Source organism: Oryctolagus cuniculus, chromosome 8, assembly GCF_964237555.1.
Source record: "Oryctolagus cuniculus chromosome 8, mOryCun1.1, whole genome shotgun sequence".
NCBI lineage: Eukaryota > Metazoa > Chordata > Mammalia > Lagomorpha > Leporidae > Oryctolagus > Oryctolagus cuniculus.
In genome coordinates, this window is record NC_091439.1 from 109,583,529 (window position 1) to 109,604,109 (window position 20,581).

The window sequence follows — 20,581 nt, forward strand, 5'->3', positions numbered from 1 at the left end:
AATCCTACACACGTCCCGCCGGGACGGGGCACTCTCCCCCTCCCCCCTTCAGGGGCCTTAACAGCTATGAGTCACCGATTCTGACGGGCATCGAGCCCCGGCGGCCCTGGCAGCTCCGTGTCCTCCCGTCCAGACCCGCACCACCACTGACAGCGCGGAGACCTCAGGCGCCCATTGCACAGAGCATGCGGCACTCAGTGGTAGAGACGGGCCCCGGTGTGAAGCAGCACCAACAGGCACCCACTGCGACCAGGCTGCAGAGAGCTGGGCCAGCCAGGAAACAGGTACAGACAGACACACACACACACACACACACAAACAAACTATAGACTACACACACACACTACAGATCACACACACAGCTACAGTGACCACACACACACAGCTAGAGACCACCCCCCCACACACAGCTACAGAGACCAGAGACCATACACACACTACAGAGACCACACACGCAAACACACAAACACAGCTACAGAGACCAGAGACCACACTAGAGACCACACACACACACACAGCTACAGAAACCACACACACACACAGCTAGAGACCAGAGACTACACACACAAACTACAGACAACACACACACAGCTACAGAGACTACAGACAACACACACACACACACACACATGCTGGGCCAGCCAGGAAAACAGCTACACACACACACACACACACACAGCCGAGACTGACGGTGTGCAGGTGCCCTTCTGCAGGTGTGGACGGCAGGTGCGCACAGGAAGCTGAGTCTGACCGTGGGCATCGTAGGTTCGTGCAGACTCCTCCGAGTGTTCTCGCTGACTGTGCGATCGGAGGCCTCAAGTTGTACAAATAAAACGTGGTGTCTTTTGCCGAAGATCTGAGAGCCCTGCCTGTGTTTCATGCAAACTGGGTACAATGTTCCCAGCACCAGGGCAAACACACCTTAAAGTTCCATTTCACTACGCTTGAAACAATCCAGAAACTCCATTTTATATATTTACATTTTTATTAGAATTCTTCAGAACTGTGAACAATTGGACAACACATCAGGAAAAAAAAAAAGACAAAACACCAATAACCGCTCGGGTCGCACCGCTTACGTATTTACACATAAAGTTACTGTATATATAAAAAATATTTTCAAGGACTCGTGGGCTTGGGAATATTCAAAAGACATTATTGCTACATTTCAATATTTACAGAAAAAGCCATAAAATAATTTCAAACATTAAAGCCACTTCAAAGAAACATCTGATGTAAAAAAAAAATTATAAAAATATAAACTTTCAAGAATATCCAAGACAAAACTCTCAGTGAAGTGCCCTGAAGTACCTAGACATCCACCACGAGCCACTAACTGATTTCCTTTCCATAATCCAAGTCGACAGGAACGCAAAGGAATGGTTTTCAGACACATCTGGCCAACGGCGGCCATCTCCTACGTGACAACGCAACCCCAGAACCGGCTGGCTTTGGGCAGGTGTGAGAGCATGGAACTCCAGTGCCTATGGTCACTGCCACGGCCACGGCGCTCGGGCTGTGGCCTGAGGGACGCAAGATCGCAGAAGGAACCCTGAAGACAGCATGCCTAAGCCTAAACCCAATCCTAAACCTGGCCGCCCGCCTCTTACGCTGGGCAATGAGAAGAAAAGAAAGAACAGACAGTAAACTACAAGAATAACATCCAGGCTCTAGCCTACAGGGCAACATTGAAGTACGTGTGCGTGGTAAGCATGGGGACAGTATGCTGGGGACACCCCGTGGCCCGCCTGCCGCCCGGAAGCTTTGTGGGAGTCGTGGCAGCAGCATGGATGCTGGGAGCTGGGCGCTGTCCCTGGTGCTGGAGGGCCGAGCCCCCCTGGGACTCGGGGTGAGGACACCACCCCCACTATTCGGCTAAACCCACTCATACATACACACACACACACACACACACACAGCCACAGATACCGGCCCAACGCTCAGGACACGCCTGCCACGGAACTGAACCCCACTCGTGCTTCCTGCCACGTGAGAGCCCGCGTGAAGGCAGCACTGTCTTCCCGCGCCGTCAACCTCTTTGGCAAATGACATCAAATCCATCGACTGGGCAGCTGGGCGTCGTCCCGCAGAACCAGGGAGCAAGTTCGTCGGCTGGCCGCGGAGACTACCGACTGCGCCTGGCAGGTGCATCTTTCTCCCCACAAAACAAAAACTGGCAACTGTCTGCTTGACACCTGGGAGGCCCTGAATGTGCCCTGCACGGGGAGGTCGTGACAGAAGCCAGACCCGCGGGCCCCCGGGGGCACGGACACACACAAGGCCACCTCCCTCTCCGCCAACGCGCGGGGACACGCTAGGTCAGCTGAGCCAGAGCCCGGGCAGCGTCCACAGCGTCAAACACCAGAGTCCCAAAGCCCGACGCCCCCGCCCCCAGCCTTCGTGCTCACGGTGTCGCACGGCCACCAAGGGGCTCGCGCTCGCGTCTCTTCTCCTGGTGCCCCGGCGTCATGGCAGGCTCTGCCGGCTACTGGAATGTGACAACTACACTGCTTAGCAAATCAAACTCTCCACCGCGCTAGGAGGACAGAATCGGCAAGTCTTGGAGAGGCCCCGGGGCCCCGGGCCCGCCGCCCCCGCCCGGTCACACTTTTTCTGTGGCCTGTAGGAGCTACTCTGCTATCGGGAATATATTTACAGTTCGAACCTCTGCAAGGGGGTGGTGGCCGAGGGGGCGGCCCCAGCGGCCACGGAAGTGTGCTCATCGCGAAGGGATTACGGCGGCCCCCACCCCGGAGGAAGGGAGAGGCCATGGAGGAAGCCGGAGCCCGAGGCCCCTCCCTGCAGGGGAGGCCCGGGCTGGGGCCCTGCTCAGTCTTCATGCACGAGCAGGGGCTGCGTGGAGGAGGCACTGCTGCCCACGGAATTGACGCGCACCGAGTGGTCCACGGCGGGGTGCGCGGGGTTGGGGCTGCTGTTGCACACGTTGGAGTAAACCTGGAGAGACAAAGCCCAGGTCAGCGAGGGTCCCTGCGACCAAGGGCGCACCCACAGCCTCGGGCCAGCACATGGCCAGCTGCCTTTGCAGGGACAGCGGGCGCCAAAATCCAGCTTTGTCTGACCCCGCACTCTGCCAGGGTCCTCGCTGCACCCAAGATGTGGTGGCCGAACTGGCACACGGCCAGCTTGCCGTCCTGGTGGACACAGCCGGGCCGAGCACCATGTAACCCACGGAGAAATCCCCACGGCCGGCGCCGGCCCACGGCCCTTCCAGGCATGGTCTGTCGAGAATCAAAGCAGCTCCAAAGCCCTGAGCCGGGGCCGGCGCTGTGGCATAGCGGGTTAAGCCTCCACCTGTGGCATCGGCATCCCATATGGGCGCTGGTTCGAGTCCCAGCTGCTCCACTTCCAATCCACCTCCCTGCTAATGCGCCTGAGAAACCAGAGGAAGATGGCCCAAGTGCTTGGGCCCTGCACCCACGTGGGAGACCCAGAAGCTGCTCCTGACTTTGGCCTGGCCCAGCCCCAGCCATTGCAGCCATTTGGGGAGTGAACCAGCAGACGGAAGACCTCTGTCTCTCCCTCTTCCCCGCCCCGAGGATGAACCCAGGGACCCCGTGACCAGCCCTGGGGGGCGGGGGAGGAAACACGGTGAACCCCGACGGGAGCTTGAAGCTCCACGGCTCGGGTGCACCTGCCCCCTGCTCACCGCACCCCCTGCCGAGGCTCGGAGGGGGGCGAGCAGCGAGGACAGGTTTCGGGCGCTGTCCTCACCCACGAAGCCCCGGGCCGCCTGCTGGTGGGGGGTTGGGGGACTCACGTGGTGGGTGCTCTCTGAGATCTGCGTCTCGATGAGCTGCACGATCTGCTTGAAGGTGGGCCTTTTCAGCGGGTCAGCGTCCCAGCAAGTCTTCATGATGTCATACCTGCCGGGGGAGGGGCCTTCAGCACCACTCCCAGAGGCTGCCACAGGCCAGCCGCACACCCTCCCCCGCCCCCTCGGGCTTGCTCTTCTGGCGGAGAGACGGCAAAGGGCCGGCTTACATCTCAGCAGGTGCGTGCTCGGGGCTCAGCATCCGGAAGCCCTCCTTGATCATCTTGTAGAACTTGGAGTCCACTGGCATCCCGGGGTAGGGGCTGCTGCCTGCGGCGCACACGGCGGGCGGGTCGGTGCTCCTCAGAGCAGGGCAGGGTCCTCCCCCCCCACCCCGACCCCTGACCCCTGACCCGGGGTGTGGTTACCTAAGGAGAACAGCTCCCACAGGAAGATGCCGTAGGACCAGACGTCGCTCTCAAACGTGTACACGCAGTTGAAGATGCTCTCCGGGGCCATCCACTTCACGGGGAGCCGGGCCTGTGGCACAAACACAGCCGGCCCAGCCGTGTCGACTGCCGAGCTCACAATCACCCGCCTGAGACCACCCCGGCAGACAAACTTCCGGGACCTCTGACTATGTGGCCGCCACCTGCTCCGGAACGGGCAGTCCGCGTGTCTGTCCTCTCCACCAGGGACGGGGACACCAACTCCACGCGGCATGGTTGTTAAAGCCGCAGGGTCAGAAGCACACAGGTGTGGGTTCTGCTCCCGGCTGCCCCTGGCCCTGAGCGATGTCCCTGAGCCCTGCGCCCCTCTCTTCCTGCAGTAGAGAAACGGGGCCACGCTGGAAACTGTGTGGCAGCTTTGGGAAAACCTCAGAACACAGTCCCCAGATGTGACGGCTGGCGTGCAGCCGGCGGTCGCCTCGGACCCCGAGGACAGGGGCGATCGGTGGGAGGGCACCAGAAAGAGGCCCCACGTCCCTCTGACTCCCTGCCTGTCCACCTTATCCTGGGATTTGTCACACGCAGGCAGAACCACGCAGGCTCACCCACGCAGGAAGTCACCCAGGTACTAAAAATCGAGCCCCCGTCTCTTCTACCGCAAAACAAAACCAATGCTTGGAGTTTCGTGGGATACAGGAGACGGGGCGAGACCTGACGGTTAGGATCTGAAAACTCGCCTGCCCCGGAACTGCTCGCCCACGGGCCGAGGCTACCACCCAGCCCAACCTCGCTCCTCCCTCTCCCGCCCACATCAGGTCCGGATCCCAGCCTGCCAGAAAAAGCTAAGCCAATCCGTCCCTGGCTCCATTTAGGACTAAGAACTGGTAGGCAGCGCCTTCTCACTTCAAAGTTTTTTTTGTGGCTACAAGAGGGGAAGCAGCGGGCACTCAGCACACAGGTCACGGTGCCGCTTGGGACACCCGCAACCCACGTCAGCATGCCTGGGCCTAATCCGGCTCCTTGTCTGAGTCCACCTTCCCGCTAACGCACGGCCTGGGAGGCAGTGGGGACGGCTCGAGGCCCTGGGTCCCCCCCGCTGTGGCCTGGCCCAGCCCTGGACGTCGTAAACACCTGGGGAGGGCACCAGTGGATGGGACATCTCTGTGTCTCTGCCTTTCAGGTGAGTAAAAACAGACGACGTTGGACACTCCCAACATCCCTAAGCGGCTCTAACCCGAGACCGGTCACCATCTTGGATCCAGAGGCCTTGGAACTTGGATGGGAAAGAAAGCACGCTGGCTTCCACGCTCTTCTGGGAGAGTCTGGCATTCACTTGAACGGCCCCACGGGAGTACCAGCAGAACGTGTGGCTGTGCCACCCGTGAACGACCACAAACGTCCCCTTACTCCTCTCCGGGGCTCCCAGCCGTCTCTCAACAATCTTACAGCCCTCGCCACCTTGAAATTACTCTGCCTGCTTCCTTCCTTCCAAGTTCACAGTGTTTTATATTTGAAGAAGAGAGATCCCATGTGCTGGTTCACCCCCCAGTCGCCCCCACGGCTGGGCCCAGAACACACGCCAGGCCTCCCCTGGTGGGCCAGAGCCCACGACAGTTTGTCTCCCAAGGTTCCCGTAGCAGGAAGCTGGAGCCTGCAGCTGGGGCTGTGAACCCAGGACACGCGTGTCTTAACCACTCGCTAAAGGTCTACTCCTACAGAAGCTTCTAGAACCACAGCCAGACTCTGTCGGAAGCACGTGTGTCGACTGTGCACAACTGCGCTTTATGAGATTCTGATACCTGTACTTCGGCACAGCTGCTTCTCTCGGGCACCCTACGCCCCTGCTCCATGCACACCACACAGTGTTCTGACGAGGGGTCTGTGTGCGCCCCCAGGCCCTGCACGGGGTCACGGCATAAACGCGACCAAGAGCTCGGGCCTTGTGAGACCGACACGCCTCGCGTTATCTGACTTCCTGTGCGTTTAGATGTGAACTGAATTCCCTCACCTCCAGGGAGCCACTCTGGGTTCACATACCTGGGTCAGGAGAGACCCAGCGACATTTTTACAGACCCACAGCCAGCGCAAGCTACAATGGAGAAGCAGCGGTGATGAACGCGTCAACACGAGACACCCCCCTCCAGGAAGAATTGCAGACCGCCAAAGCGGCCTGGGCGACAGGCCTGGGGGAGCACGGGCCCGTGCCAGCGGGGCTGCCAGGCCGGTGGGCACAGCCCTGGCACCAGGGGCTCTGGCCACAGCCTCCATGTCCAGCGGCTGCCTTAGGATTCTCAGGTTTCCCCAGCTTTGAAAAATGGGCCGATGCGGCACCTGGGTCACGATTTTGTTGGGAGAATACAATGGAACGAAGCACTCAGAAAAATTCACTGCTCTACCAACCGAGGCGCGGTAACAGCCAACACGGTACGGGGCTAACTCTCAACAGGACTGTAGACTTTCCACACGGTAGGTCAATCTCCAACAACAACAACAACAAAATTCTCCTGCTGTGACCTTCAAGTCCACATTTGTTACACTTGGCCAAGACCAGGGTCACTGCTGTTCTCGTGCGACCATGAAAAGGGAAGCTCTCTGTTTCCGGCCATGCCCCGTGACTACACAATCAGAATTCAGGAGTCTGACCAGGCGTCAGCCGAGCGGGGTGCAGCACGGGATGCAAGTTGGCCTGGAGCGCATCTCATCCGAGCGCTCAAACGCAGGCCGTCTCGGGCGGGATTCGCGGAGGGAAAATCCCAGCAAATCGGTCCTCGTCACAACCGCGTACTCACGTTTCCTTTAACCACATAGTTGGAGTCGCTCTTGATGTCTCGGGCGAGGCCGAAGTCGCAGATCTTGGTGATGCGCCCGTGGGTAAGGAGGATGTTCCTGGCGGCCAGGTCTCTGTGGATACACTGCCCAGGGCGGGGAGAAAGCAAACCGCGGACGGCCACTTTACTTCCTAAAGAGACTCCAATACCAGGGCCCGGCTGCCACCATAAAAACCCAACGCGTTTGTTCTGCAGAGAGAGCATTTGCCAAGAACCCCAAGCAAAATGGCTTGGGGTCTCGTGTTCTCGGGACTAGCAGCGCTTCAAACCTGGTTCTGGCAAATGCTTTCCCCTTCTCGGGACGGCAAGACCCAGACCTTTACCCCCAGGAAAACCCAGCGGGAATCGGGGCCCCATCCTCAGCCTAAAGCCGAAAGCTGGTATGCACGCACCTCCTTCAGTGTCGGTTTCAAAGAGATCTTAAAACGACTTTGCAGCCTCAGCCTGACACCTCCCAGGGCCCCGGAAGGAGGGAGGTCTGTATTCAGCCATCCCGGATCCTCTTTTGGTTTGGTAATTGTTTGCAAATGTCACCCGAGAGGCTGTGAACCTCCCACTCTGGTTAGCAGCTCTCTGGGGGAGCTCCCTGCATCCTGCCAGGGTGCCTGCTCCTTGTTTTGGATTCTCCTCCTCCCCTCCCCCTCTCCCCATCCCTGGTCCCTGTCCTGTCCCGCAGTCATCAACCTCTGACCCCTTCTCTCCTGCCACTCCATGAGCCACGCAGGGAACGCATGAGGCCTGGCCACACGAGGCGGCAGCATCCCCTGGCTTCTGCTGATAAAATGATGGTCGGTCTACTTCCTGGGGCCCCTCCTGCATCCCCCCAAAGCCAGGAGCCCTCCCCGGACTCGCTGCACCTGAGACAACACTCTTGGGAAGCTCATTTAGGCAGTTTGCACTTGAGAGCTTCCCAAGTCAGAACAGGAATCAGGGGCGAGCTGGAACAAAAGGGTCCGAGCTCCGTCTGCGTTTGGCTCCCACGCCTCCCCGTGACACCGCAGGCTACCGAGGGCTCGCGAGACTCAGCGCCACTTACGTTCTTGGAGGCGAGGAAAGCCATGCCCTTGGCCACCTGGTAGGAAAAGCTCAACAAGTCCTCCAGGTCCAGGGCCAGCTCGTCGTCCTCCAGGACGGCGGGCGTCACGTCTCGCTCTATGTAGGAGCCTGTTGGTGAGAAAGGACTCTTCTCAGCAATAAAACCCCCGAGTTAGGAAAACACACGACGGCAGCCACCTGTCCGCCGGTGAGGCACCCGTAGGGCCTGTGAAGACGGCTGGTCTGGCCCCGCCCCCAAGGCAACCACAGGTGGGGCTCAAAGCTCAGTGACCCAAGAGCCAGTGTCGTGGCCCAGCGGGCAAAGCTGCTGCCCGTGGTGCCCGCATCCCATATGGTTGCCGGTTCGAGTCCTGGCTACTCCACTTCCCATCCTGCTCCCTGCTAATGTGCCCAGGAAAGCAGCAGAAGATGGCCCAGGTTCCTGGGCCCCTGCACCCATGTGGAAGACCTGGAAGAAGCTCCTGGCTCCTTGTTTCAGCCTGGTCCAGCCCTGGCCATTGCAGCCATGTGGGGAGTGAAGCAGCAGATGGCCGATCCCTATCTTTGACTTTCAAATAAATAAATAAGCTTTTTTAAAAAAATTCAGTAAACACAGGGCAGGCTAACTTTTAGGTTGGTAATGTTGTATGGCCCACGGATGATGTCATAAATCTCCAAGTACCCTGGCCCTCCCAGATAGGGGCCCTCCCAGGCCCGGTCTGCCCCAAAGCCTGGTCAGGAACACACTGCAGCACACGTGCAGGTGGCGACGCCACCCTGGCCCACAAGGGGACGTTAAACAAGCCAGGGTTGGGCTACACAAGCCTTGTGGGAGACGGATGGTGGCTTCCTTCCAAAATCTCACACCTACAACCACACACTCCGCATGCTTGTTTACTTACACACAGACACACTTTACAATAAGCTGATCAAGTACACACACACACACTCCGGCCTCAAACACCTGCCCCGGCATAAAGGACGCTGGGAGTGACGTCACCCACGACCACAGAGAGGTCTGCAGGGGATGACACCCTTGGAGAAGCAAATGGCTTTGACGTTTTACACCTGCATTGCGTTGTCTGAGAGGGACAGGGCGGGGTCCATCTGCTGGTTCACCCCAAGTCCCCCCAGCGGCTGGCACTGGGCTGGTTCCACACCTAAGAACCAGCTGCTCGATCCGCGTCTCCTACGTGGCAGGCGGGAGCCCAGCTGCCTGAGCCACCGCCACCGTCTCCCCGGGTCTGCAGCAGTCAGAGCCAGGACTCAGAGCCAGGCACTGACGTGGGGGGTGGCGGCGCTAACCACTGGGCTGAACGCCCTCTCCCGGGAACCCACCGACTCTGGCGGATCGTCTTCTGTCTGCCTTGGTGGGGACGACGTAGGAGACGCCGGGCTTCATGTCCATGTACTCGTTGGTGCTGTCGCTGCTGGGAGAGGGGACACACGTCAGGCCCGGGGACCGATTTTATCACCGAGTGGGGAAAACCTCCTTCTGTGTCCCGTCTAACGCCGCGGGTGTCCACGGGAAACAGGGCACAAAGACGCTGTCCCCCATGACGAGCGACACACAAAGAACAAGAGCTTCCAAGGCCTGTTCCGGGGGGAGGCAGAGGGCGCGAACACACGGCGTCTGTGGGAGAAACCCAGCGCGGTTCAGACGAACGCCAATAATCTGGGCGGTTTTCTGAACCATCTGGCCCTCTCGAATCGGCAACATTTGGCTGGAGACTCTTCAAGATTCCTAGTGCTTCCCGCTTCTCATTAGCATAGGGACACCATGACAACAGGCTCCCTCGGAGCGCCAGGCTTCCAGCCCCAGATGGGATGGCGCAGCGCGCAGCGCACCACGCAGGCCAGCAGCCCGGGGAGCGGGAGGGCAGGCGGGCGCGTCCCAGGGGTCGGGGGAGACGGGGCAAGTGACGGGTTCCACGCCCACGCACGGACTTCGTCAGGACCCCTCCCGTGCGTGGACGTGAAAACACTCCTGGCATCAAAGGAAGCCACCCTTTCCAATCCGCCTCCCACGGGCCTTGGCTGGGGTGCCCGCAGCAACGCCAGGCGGGGGTTTCAGAAAGAGGGCAAAGGGGCTCGGTGCTGCCACGCCAGGGCACAGACTCGGCGGAAACCGGTACTAGGGGGCCTGGGCAGTGTCTCGCTGCCTTGTTAAACCACCCGAGTCTGCAAGGATAAAACAAACCAACACCAAAACAAACAAACAAACAGAAAAACCAACCAACCACCTGGGGCTCTGGACTTGAGCCAAAGCTACGGAAAACGGCTTCAGGAGGGAGTGGCCTGTCAGCAGTGTCTACGGGGGCCATCGCATTCTGCTGTCGACCCAACCGTTTCTCCTTAAGGAAACCCAGAGCCCTTCACACGTCACTGGGACTCATGCTATCCAGGGTGCGAGAGGCAGGTGCAGCTTTCCAAGGCGCTGGGGCAGCTCCGCCTTTTTACCGCGTGGCAAGCTCCAGGTGGGGGCCAAGTACACAGGGCTGGCTTGAGGGCGATGCCGGGAAGTGGACGTGGGGGGGGGGGGGGGACGCCGGGAAGTGGACGTGGAGAGAGAGGCTCAGCGCTCCGTGCTGCTCTGTTGCAGGCCCAGGCTTTAGCACGGTCCCCTGGGAGCAGCGCCCCCTGTAGGCTCGGGGGCGTCAGGGCAAATGCACACAGGAACTGTGCTAGGAGAACCAGGCCTAGAACCCACACAGGCTCACGGAGCAAAGTTCAGGAAAAAAGGAGAGATGTATTTAAAAAAAAAAGAGCCGAACTCTTAAGGTGACCGTGCTTTGCATCTTTCGAACCATTTGAACTGTCTGAACCGGTCACCACGGTTAAATAATCTAATAATTTCGATTTGGCACCTCCGGGTGCCTCAGCGTGTTTTCTCAAGAATCAGCCTTGATTGCGACCGCTAAGCGCCCGTCCACAGCTGCGAGGCTGCAAGGCGGCCTTACCAGGACGGCTCCTTGGACTGCAGGAGGTTCTTGTAGAGGGCAGCTTCCCCGTGGTCCTCCTGCTTGGAGCAGATGAACGAATCCCGCTTTCTCCGCAGGAAGTTCAGGAGGTCCCCGTAGCAGCAGTACTCTGTAATGACCAGGGTGGGCCCTGCAAGCACAGGACAGGGGCTGAGGGAGAGTGGGCTGCGCCCCGGGTGACCCCGCCTCCGCCGGCACCCGCGGCACGTCACGGCAGCCACGGCCAGCTCCGGGCGGGGGCGGCGGTGGTCCCTGCACAATCATAGCAGCTGGGGGGGGGGGGCAAAGCCCAACAGGCAAGGCCCTCTTTCCCCTGCCCAGGCGAGCTCAGCGCTTGGGGCCCAGGGTCCCCGGATGTACGTGTACAGGGAGGCTCCTGCCCTCATGGGGCAGCCGGCAGGGCAGAGCGGGACTGGCCACCTGGAGCGAGCCACACGCTGACCACCGCCGCTGGCAGAGCACTGGGTGCCCCGAACGCCTCCAGCTGTGGTCCTCTCGTGGCAGGCAGCTAACTAGTGTGGGCGGATGCAGCTCACCCACGACTCCTGACACCTGCAGGGCCTGGGTGGACGTCACTGCAGGCTTCTCCACACCTGTGGGGGCAGCTAGACCCCAGGGCCTGCTGCAGACTGCCTGGATGGGACCCTCCACGGGGCTGCTGACTCTGCAGAAGTGACTCGGCATCGGAGAACTGGGAGAGCAGGGAGCGCGGGGCCCGTTCAAAATGTGGGTGTCCACAGCAATATTAGCCCCGATGACCAAACACGGCCCAGCAACGGGCAAGGCTCCAGGCCTCCCAGAGCCTTCCCTCGGCTCACCAGGACACAGTCCAGATGTTCGTGCCGGGGCCGCGTGGCACTGGCATCCCCGACTGGAGTCCCGGCTGCCCTGTTTCCCATCCAGCTCCCTGCTATGGCCTGGCAAGACAGCGGATGGTGGCCCGAGTGCCTGGGCCCCTGCACCCATGTGGGAGACCCGGCTGAAGCGCCTGGCTCCGGCCTGGCCCAGCCCAGGCCGTGGTGGCCATCTGGGGAGTGAACCAGCAGACGGAACATCTCTCTCTTTCTCTTTCACATAAATCAATCTTAAAAAGAAATTTCTTTAGCACCAAAATGACCTCATCGTCCGGCTGTCCTTCCCACACCCTTCTTGGAGCGGGGTGACTGCCCTGGGTCCTGGGCTACACGCCCCAGGGCAGCCTCGGCCGGCGCGGAGCAGGAACACGCCGCGAGCAGCCTCTATGCGGGCCGCCTGACCCTCCTGCTGCGGGGCGAGGCGGGCGGGCGCACGGCGCGGCTTTACCTCCCACGGTGCAGGCTCCCAGGAGGTTCACGATGTTCATGTGATTCCCCAGGTAGCTCAGCACCTTGAGCTCGGACATGAGGGCTTCCCGCTCCGTCAGGTGGGCGCTCGCTGGAACGAAAAACGCCTGCTTGCGGCCAGGCCCACGGCTGGCGGCCCCCGGAGCCCAGCACACGCGGGGACTTACGTTTCAGCATCTTCACGGCGACGGTCATGGCCGCGTCCGACTTGATCAGCCCGTAGGCCGTGGCCTCCACCACCTTCCCGAAGGCGCCGGCGCCCAGGGTCTTCCCTGCGAGAGGAACAGGACGGATGGGGACAGGGTCAGTGGTGGGGGCGGTGGCGGGCAGGGCTGCACATGGACGTGGCACCGCTGCGCCAGCCACAGCAGCCACCCGAGTTCCCTAAAGTCGCCGTCAGGTGCACGCGGACGGCTGGCGCGGAAAGCCCCCCGGCGCCCACTGACCAAAGCTCAGCCGACTCCTGGGAAACTCCCACTTGTGGTCGTAGGGAAGCTGCGTCGGGTCGATGTACACGTAGCTGTTGCCATTGATCTCCTCCACCACCTTCCACTGCACCTCGTACATGGGCTTCTGCGGGGACCCGGGCCCGTAGGTGAGCGGCTGGCCGCTGCCGCGCCCCCCCCCCCCCCCCCCCGCTGCCGCCACGCCACGCCCCGCCACGCCACGCCCCCGCGCCCCGCTCCACCCCACCCCACCCCCACCACGCCGCGCCCCACCCCGCCCCGCCGCCACATCATGCCCCGCCCCGCCACGCCACGCCCCCGCCACGCCCCGCTCCACCCCGCCCCGGGCACGGACAGGCGGGCACTCACCTGCAGGTACTTGTAGGTGAGGACCATGACAATGATGCACATGACGCCGGCCGTCACCACGAACCCCACCAGCAGAGGTGTGAACAGGGTGTGCGCCTGGATCTGCTCTGGGGTGCGAGAGAAATGGGGGTGGGGGTGGGGGGTCACACCCTGGCCCCGGACGGGGTCCTGGACAGCCACCGCCTGCCCGACAGCCGGGCGAGTCTTGGATCCTGGCCTTGGCGACGCCCCTCCCTTGCTACTCAGACACATCTTCCCGGTGCCTCCACACCAGATGGCTGTGGGCAGGGGAGAGCTCTCCGCAGCCCAGGAGCACATCCCTGCCGCTTAGCAACGAACAGCAGCACCTGGGTGCATCTGTGCCCCACCTCCCGGCATGGACACGGTGGCTCGGGACCACGCAAGCCCCTTCCCCACGCTCCTCCAACCCTGGGAGAACACAGCTCCCTGGCACCAGTCTTTGCCAACTGGCAAGAACAAACACCGAGGCCCTACCAGCCGGGGCACCCAGCCTCTGCCCCACAGCTGGGTGCCCGTTCATCAGTCTGCCCACACTCAGGACCTGCTGGAGGGGCTCATGGCTGGGGAGCCGCCTAACACGACCTCCCAAGACACCGCGGACACTGCCTTCCAGAGACAGCGTCTGCCAGAGCGCTACAGTGACTCCTGTTAAATCACTGAGGTTGTAAATTGAATCCAAGATTTCAGTGGAGCCCATTTTGCCTAGGCAGAACGTGACTGCATGTGGTGTAGCAGGTTAAGCCTGCACTGCGGCACCGGTTCGAGTCCCGGCTGCTCCTCTTCCAATACAGCTCTCTGCTGGGGCCTGGGAAAGCAGTACAAGATGGCCCTAGTGCTTGGGTCCCTGTACCTGCGTGGGAGACCTGGAGGAAGCTTCTGGCTCTTGGATCCTGGCTTTGGATTGGTCCAGCTCTGGCCATTGGGACCATTTGGGGAGTGAACCAGCGGATGGAAGACCTCTCTCCCTCCCTCCCTCTGCCTCTCTATCTTTACCTCTTGAGTAAATAAATAAAATCTTGAAAAAAAGTAAGTAAAGATAAAAGTGATTGCATTCCCCCTTTTTTCCTCTGCCCATCTTAATGGAGTCAAGCTGCAAATATACAGTTACATAAAGACACACGCACACACGCATGCACACACGTGAGTGAGTATATGACGGCATGGTAAAATCGGCCGAGGGAAAGTGGAACTTATCCACACTCTATGACAGATGGATGACGATGCGGTGGGATGGGTGTTATCAATCACATGGCCAGTGGGAACGGACTTAACAGAGCGTGAGCAATCCCCTGAAATTGGATTAAAGAGGAGTATACCTTTGCTGTTACCTTTAAGGGCAAAGTTGAAGTAGGCGGAGCTCTGGCCCGCGTCGTTGGACGCCCTGCACTCCACCGTGCCATTGTGCTTGAAGGCGCTCGAGTCGATGGCGCTCTGGACCACCGGCTTCCCGAAGGGCTGCTCCGACGCGTTCTGGACCTGCACGGCCACCGGCCACACCGGCGCCGAGCACCTGTGGGCCGGAGCAGAGCCCCGCGGCCTGCGGTCAGCGGGCACGGAGCGGGCGGGAAAGGGGAGGCAGGCTTCGGAGTTCAACGCGGGCCACAATCCGACTCCCGCTCCCACTCCTGCTCCGTCCACGTCTGCCCAGTCCCGTGGACGCCCCGAGACTCGCCCCAGGCAGCTAACGCCCACGTTATGGGGGGGTGGTGGTGGTTACTGAACCAGCTGCCATGGGAGAGACCCTCGTGGGCCAGCAGAGTGAGGAAGGGGTGTGAACGGCGGAGAAGGGGCACAGGGTGGTGGTGCCCAAAACCGGGCAGAGCCGACCACCTGACTCACAACACCTCCAGCCCGTCGTGTGCCAGCTGCTCAGTCTGCCCCGACTACCCGCACAGCCAGAGAGTGGCTGCGACATGGGCCTCCACCCATCTGTGCTAAGAGACTCGAGGCATGGGGCTTGCTTCCCCAGGGGCCTGGGACCCTCTTTATATCGGTCACGGCCATGTCCCCCCGCTGGCCGCAGCGACCAGGTCCCCGAGAAGCACCCACGAGGCACCCGGTCAGCCGTGCCCTGCTCAGGGAAACCCCGTTGCAAAGCTTGCGGACGCCATCCAGACTTTTTGGCAACTTGGCAATTAACTTGGGAGGTAATTTGTTCATGGTAATGACAGCCACATTTCCCACACACATTACCTCCTGTGTACAGAATGGAAATCGAATTACCCTGTCCTGGAAAATCGCTTTATCTACCTGCAGGCTAGAAATTGCATGATAAATCCAAAAAGATAACCACCCAAACAGACAAGTCGTTCAGTAATCATTTTTTAGCAAACAAAATTAATGTCGACCGAGAAAAATACAGCCATTATCCCCTTTCTGAAAAGGCACATAGAGAGGAAAAAAAATAATCAAAACAAAGCTTGAAAAAAAACCATCTGAAAACGCGTTTGGATTTCAACTGAACGGCCGTTCTTTCAAGAATCAGCCTCTCACCTCTGCTCGGTTCCCAGACAGAAATACCAGTCTATGGTGGGCTCCGGGAATCCCGCTGCCTCACACTGCAGCACGCCGTTCACCAGTCTTTTGGAAGTCAGGATCTTTGGTTTCGCTGCAGGAAGAGAAACGGCCATACGTCAGACTGCTGGAAACCTTGCTCGGAGCCGAGGAACCTCCCGGGCTGCAGGGGCGCCCCAGGGGCCATGTGGCTCAAGGCGGAGGGCACGGCACGGAGAGGCGGATGCCAGGGTTCAGCCAAGACACACGTCCCACCTGCAGCTGCCTGGCCTACAGGCAAGGAGCCCTGGGACCTGTGAGCCGGGCGGTGGCTGACGTGGAGGGCGGGGGGACCCTGGGCCAGTGGCCACTTCCGGGAAGGGGACTGGAAAGGTTGTCTCTAAACAAGACCTGGGGATCCCTAACCATCCCAAGGATGGACATCTGTCTGCTCCAGGGATTCCCGCCAGTGGGGTGTCAAGCGGGTGCACCTGTCACAGGGTTTAAGTCATCGCGGGAACTGAAAGAGATGAGGGAGGAGTTGTTACAGGAACAGAACAGCCCTGCTCTCTCTTCTTGGAGGTGGTGCCGATATTGACAGAGCAGCTAAAACGCAGGAGAAACACTGCACGCGCCCTGGTAACTCCAATCTGTATTTCAAATGCAAAGCACGGACGGGAAATCAGCCCCCGAATTCTACTCATCCGCGCGCGTCTGAACCCGGCTACAGACACCAAGAACGCACACGGCACCGGCGGGGGTGCCACTGCAATCAACGACCCTTAGCAATTTCAAATTCCTGCCGTTACCCAAGTGGCGGAGGATGAACCTGGGCACGGCTGCTCCAAGGCTCCAGCCCTTTGAGGAAGCCCAACTCGCCCTGAAGTGTCCTGATGGAGGGGTAGGGGGTCGCAGCCTGCATCCCTGGGGCGCCCGTGGGTTGGGCACAAGGAACACGTGTGCCGGCCCCCACGCCTGCCCGCCCTCTGCCCTCGGTCACACGGCTGAACCTGTCTCCTGACGCCTGCTTCCTTGGGGACAACAGTGCCCGGCTCACAGCAGACGCTGGGGCGGCCGCGTGGAACAGCACAGAGCACGCCAAGGCCGGGGCGCAGCCGGAAACCAACCCCTCACTGTGCACCAAGTCTGCTGTAGCTCAAGCTAACTGTATTTGTCTGAGATCACTATTCGCCGAGAGGCAGAGAGAGCCCCATCCAGACCTCCGTGGGCAGCAGGGGGGCCCGTTCACGCGCCCCCCGCCCCCGGATGTGAATCAGCAGGCAGCTGGAACCAGTTCTGGACTCGGGGTAGTCCGACGGCTGACGAGGGGGCCGCAGACGTGGGCCAAACGCTCACCCCTGATTGGCGTTTCCCAAAGGCAGCGAGGTGACGTGTAAGGGTGTCGACCTGCCGTCCTCAAGCCCCCGCGAGGAAACACGGAGTGATCAGAGGCCTGGGAGGCTTCGCCACCCTCAGCAAGGGAACATGGACAAGTGACATCTCTGGAGAGCCCTGGCCGGGATCAGTGTCCATGCTCATGGCCCCCACCTGCCACTCACACACGCCGGCCAGTCTCCAAAGCCATGTCAAGGTGGGAGCAGCCTTGAGTCTGCTACGATGCCAGCTTCATGAATAGAGCAAGATGACGAGCCATCCTCTCGCGAAAGCATCCATCTGGTACGCTTCACTTAATTACCACGGGCAGCCGTGTAGACGTGCTGAGAAGTAGGACACAGCCCAGGGAGACGGTGGCCCCTTGGGAGACTGCCGGCGCCATACTCTGTGTCGCCCTGGCCCATTGAAGAGTCACCTCCCTTGCTGAGCCACCCCCAACTCCCGAGGCCAGTCAGTGGGTCTCCTCTCCCGGTTCCTGCCGCACGGAGTGCCTTACGCTGTGGTGCCAGATCCCAGGCTGCCTCCTCCATCGGACTGTCCCTTCTCCAGAGTGGGTGCATCGTCTCGCTGGCCCTCCCTCTGACTGCGGGACCCACTGCAGACACCCAGCCACACGCAAGCCACAAGACGGGGTCGGGAGAGCAGCCTGAAGGGGGCTTTCCGGGGGAGGGGGAACTCCTGCCACCGCTCTCGCAACAGAATAAGAACCCTCGTGGATGGGGCCGGCACTGTGGCATAGTGGGTGAAGCCGCCGCCACCTGCAGTGCCAGCATCCCATATGGGTGCCGGTTCGAGGCCCAGCTGCTCCACTTCCGATCCAGCCCTCTGCTGTGGCCTGGGAAAGCAGTAGAAGATGGCCCAAGTCCTTGGAGCCCTGCACCTGCATAGGAGACCTGGAAGAAGCTCCTGGTTCCTGGCTTCAGATTCGCGCAGCTTCGGCTGTTGCAGCCAATTGGAGAGTGAACCAGCAGCTTAAAGACTCTCTCTCTGCCTCTGCCTCTCTGTAACTCTGCTTTTCAAATAAATAAAACTTTGGATTAAAAAAAAAGAAGAAGAAGAGGAAGACGAACCCTCGTGGAGGCCAGGCCGGGCGAATTTCTCTTTCAACACTGGGACTGCCACTTAACACTGAGTGGGAATTCTACGCAGAGTGGGTAGGGATAACGGGATGGGAACAGACCTCCCGCAGATGCACACCCACACTCCGCAATGTCACAACAGATCTGCAGCTGAACGCGACACTAACTCAAAGAGGAACAAAGGGAGCGGCCACCTTCAGACGCTGTGTCGGCAGCAGGCGCACGCAGAGTCCTATATTTTTCTAATTTTATGTTATAAGGAACATGTAGCCAAAAATAAGCCTCTAAAACCTTTTTAATTAAAAATTTGGAACGGCTCAAAGTTTTATAATCAGCTATGTCTTGCTCCGGTTGCGAGCGCTGTGAGAGCCAAGCCTTCCAGCGGGACACCTGGTGGCACTTGCCCTGCCGCCGAGGCTGGCCGCGATGCCGGCCGCCTGGCCTGCTTGCTGTGTGCTGGCTAACTGCGGTCCCAGGTGGGTCAGGACCCGAGGCGGGTTGAGCAGCTTTGGTCCGGTTGGGCTTGGAGCGCCCTAAGCACGTCTACGTGTGTCAGCATCACCCAGGGAAGAGGTACAGCCCCCGGACCCATCTGCAGAGCTGCAGCAAGCCGAGGAGCTGACCCAACAACGCGCTTCCTAAAAATAATTTTAAAAAGAGCTCCTTCGAGAAACCGCTCGCAAGGCCAGGGCTAGAACGAGGCAGGAGAAGCACCGGCGGGGGGGTGAAGTCGCAGAAGGCAAGTCCCTCCTCTCTCACCAGTCCTGCCCCCTGCCCGGTGCTGGGAGACCACCCCCCGCCCAGCGGCAGTGACACCAGCAGCGTGGGCTACACCGCACGAGTGGCATTGTGAAAATGTGTCCTGCATAAAGAATGAGCTAGGTGGGAATCGGATTCCTAAACGTGAAAACCTGGCTCATCCGCAGCTTATAAGGGCCTCCGTGCACCGCGCGCGGCATTAAATGTACGTTTTGCTTTTAAAGATAGGTCAGCTCTGTACGACTCTGCCGGTGAGGCCCGAGCGCGGATTCTCGGCTGCTCCGCGAGGAGCGTTCCCTAATTCCTCCCAAGCTGGAGCTGCAGATAAGCCTGTGCGATGTGCAGGTCCTGCCTTCCCCGTGCGGAGAAAGGAAAGGTTCTCCGACTTCCTAAGGACAGCGGGTTCGAGTCGCTCTGGCGTCTCCAGCAACGTCGATGGCCGGCGTGCAGGCAGTCACCTTCGGAGAACGCGCTGTGCGTGTAGTTCAAAAGCCTGAGCCTTATCCCCCGGATTGTAATCCTGGAAAACACTCCCTTGCACCACCATCCGCGCCACGCAGAAGGCAAGAACAAAACGAATTTCAAGGATAACGAGAGCTGGCAGTCAAGGGCTGGAGGGGGGGGGACACGGGAGGAATCAGCCGGGGGGCAGGGGAGGTGTTTCTAGAAGTCTCTCCTCTCCCGGAACCGCCCCACCAACCCCTCTCTCCCTACGCCCACACTTGCTCTCATCAGCAGGACAAAGAACACAGACCGGAGTCTGCAAATAGCACTAAGCAGAGAGGGGCCGGAGGCTGAACTTGGCTTTGCACAACTCCAGGCTGGCGCTCCAGCGATTTGTCCCTGCCCTGGTTATTATCTGGGTGAAGGCGACATTCCTGCCATAATGCTGTTTAATAACGGAATTAAAATCGGCTGAAACAGCAATATGAAAATAACTCAAGTTGGCTTCCACTTATTAAAGGGGCTATCACAGTTTTTAAAAATCCCCCACATGCATATTTTGCATATAAACAGTGGCACTATGCTGTTCCCGTGACACGGGGCTGATGGATGCTGACATGTGAGTTTTCTATCCTCATGTGTCCTGAAATCTCCCCGATTTTTTATCAACTATTTAAGTCCCAGTTTGTGAGTCATTTAAAACCGGGTAGCAGTCTGAATCTGGTCCATGGGCTGTGGTTGGCCGAGCCCTCCCTAAAGTCTGCCAGCGGTTAAGACGTCAGCCTCCCATATCCGACTGCATGGGTTCAAGTCCCGGCTCTGCTCCTGAACCCAGCTTCCAGCTGATGCACACCCCGGGGGGCAGGAGGTGCCACCCACCCAGGAGACCCGGATGCAGGTCCTGGCTCTGAGCTTCAGCCCGGATGGGGGCATCTGCGGGGTGAATCGGCAGGCGGCAGGTCTGCTTCACACAATAATAAACAAGAGAAGCAATAATAAGAGAAACGGATCTCTCCATCCGAGATGAAGTTGCAAACGCGATGCCTGCTTGGATGCTGGCTTTGGCACAGCCCAGCCCGGTGGGTGGGGGCAGGGCCAGCAGTGCAGCTCGGGGCAGGCCAGGGATGAGCCACAGCTTCCCAACTCCGTGAAAGTGGCTGGCTCGCTCTGTCACATGACTCAGAAGTG

General features: G+C 59.8%; 1 protein-coding gene across 6 annotated transcripts in view; it reads right to left on the reverse strand.

The window, feature by feature from the left end:
- Positions 1-966: 966 nt before the first annotated feature.
- The window catches only part of KIT (KIT proto-oncogene, receptor tyrosine kinase), a 69,059-nt gene continuing 49,444 nt past the window's right edge, over positions 967-20,581 (reverse strand). For 2 of the 6 annotated variants that reach the window (XM_070047086.1, XM_070047084.1), the window contains 14 exons: positions 15,717-15,831; positions 14,540-14,733; positions 13,203-13,309; positions 12,834-12,960; positions 12,555-12,659; positions 12,368-12,478; positions 11,045-11,195; positions 9,423-9,511; positions 8,086-8,213; positions 7,011-7,133; positions 4,201-4,312; positions 4,003-4,102; positions 3,779-3,884; positions 2,659-2,955 (listed from right to left, as the gene is read on the reverse strand). In XM_070047086.1, the coding sequence (XP_069903187.1) occupies positions 2,830-2,955; positions 3,779-3,884; positions 4,003-4,102; positions 4,201-4,312; positions 7,011-7,133; positions 8,086-8,213; positions 9,423-9,511; positions 11,045-11,195; positions 12,368-12,478; positions 12,555-12,659; positions 12,834-12,960; positions 13,203-13,309; positions 14,540-14,733; positions 15,717-15,831 (1,694 nt within the window). In that variant the 3' untranslated portion in view covers positions 2,659-2,829. 6 annotated transcript variants of the gene reach the window in all.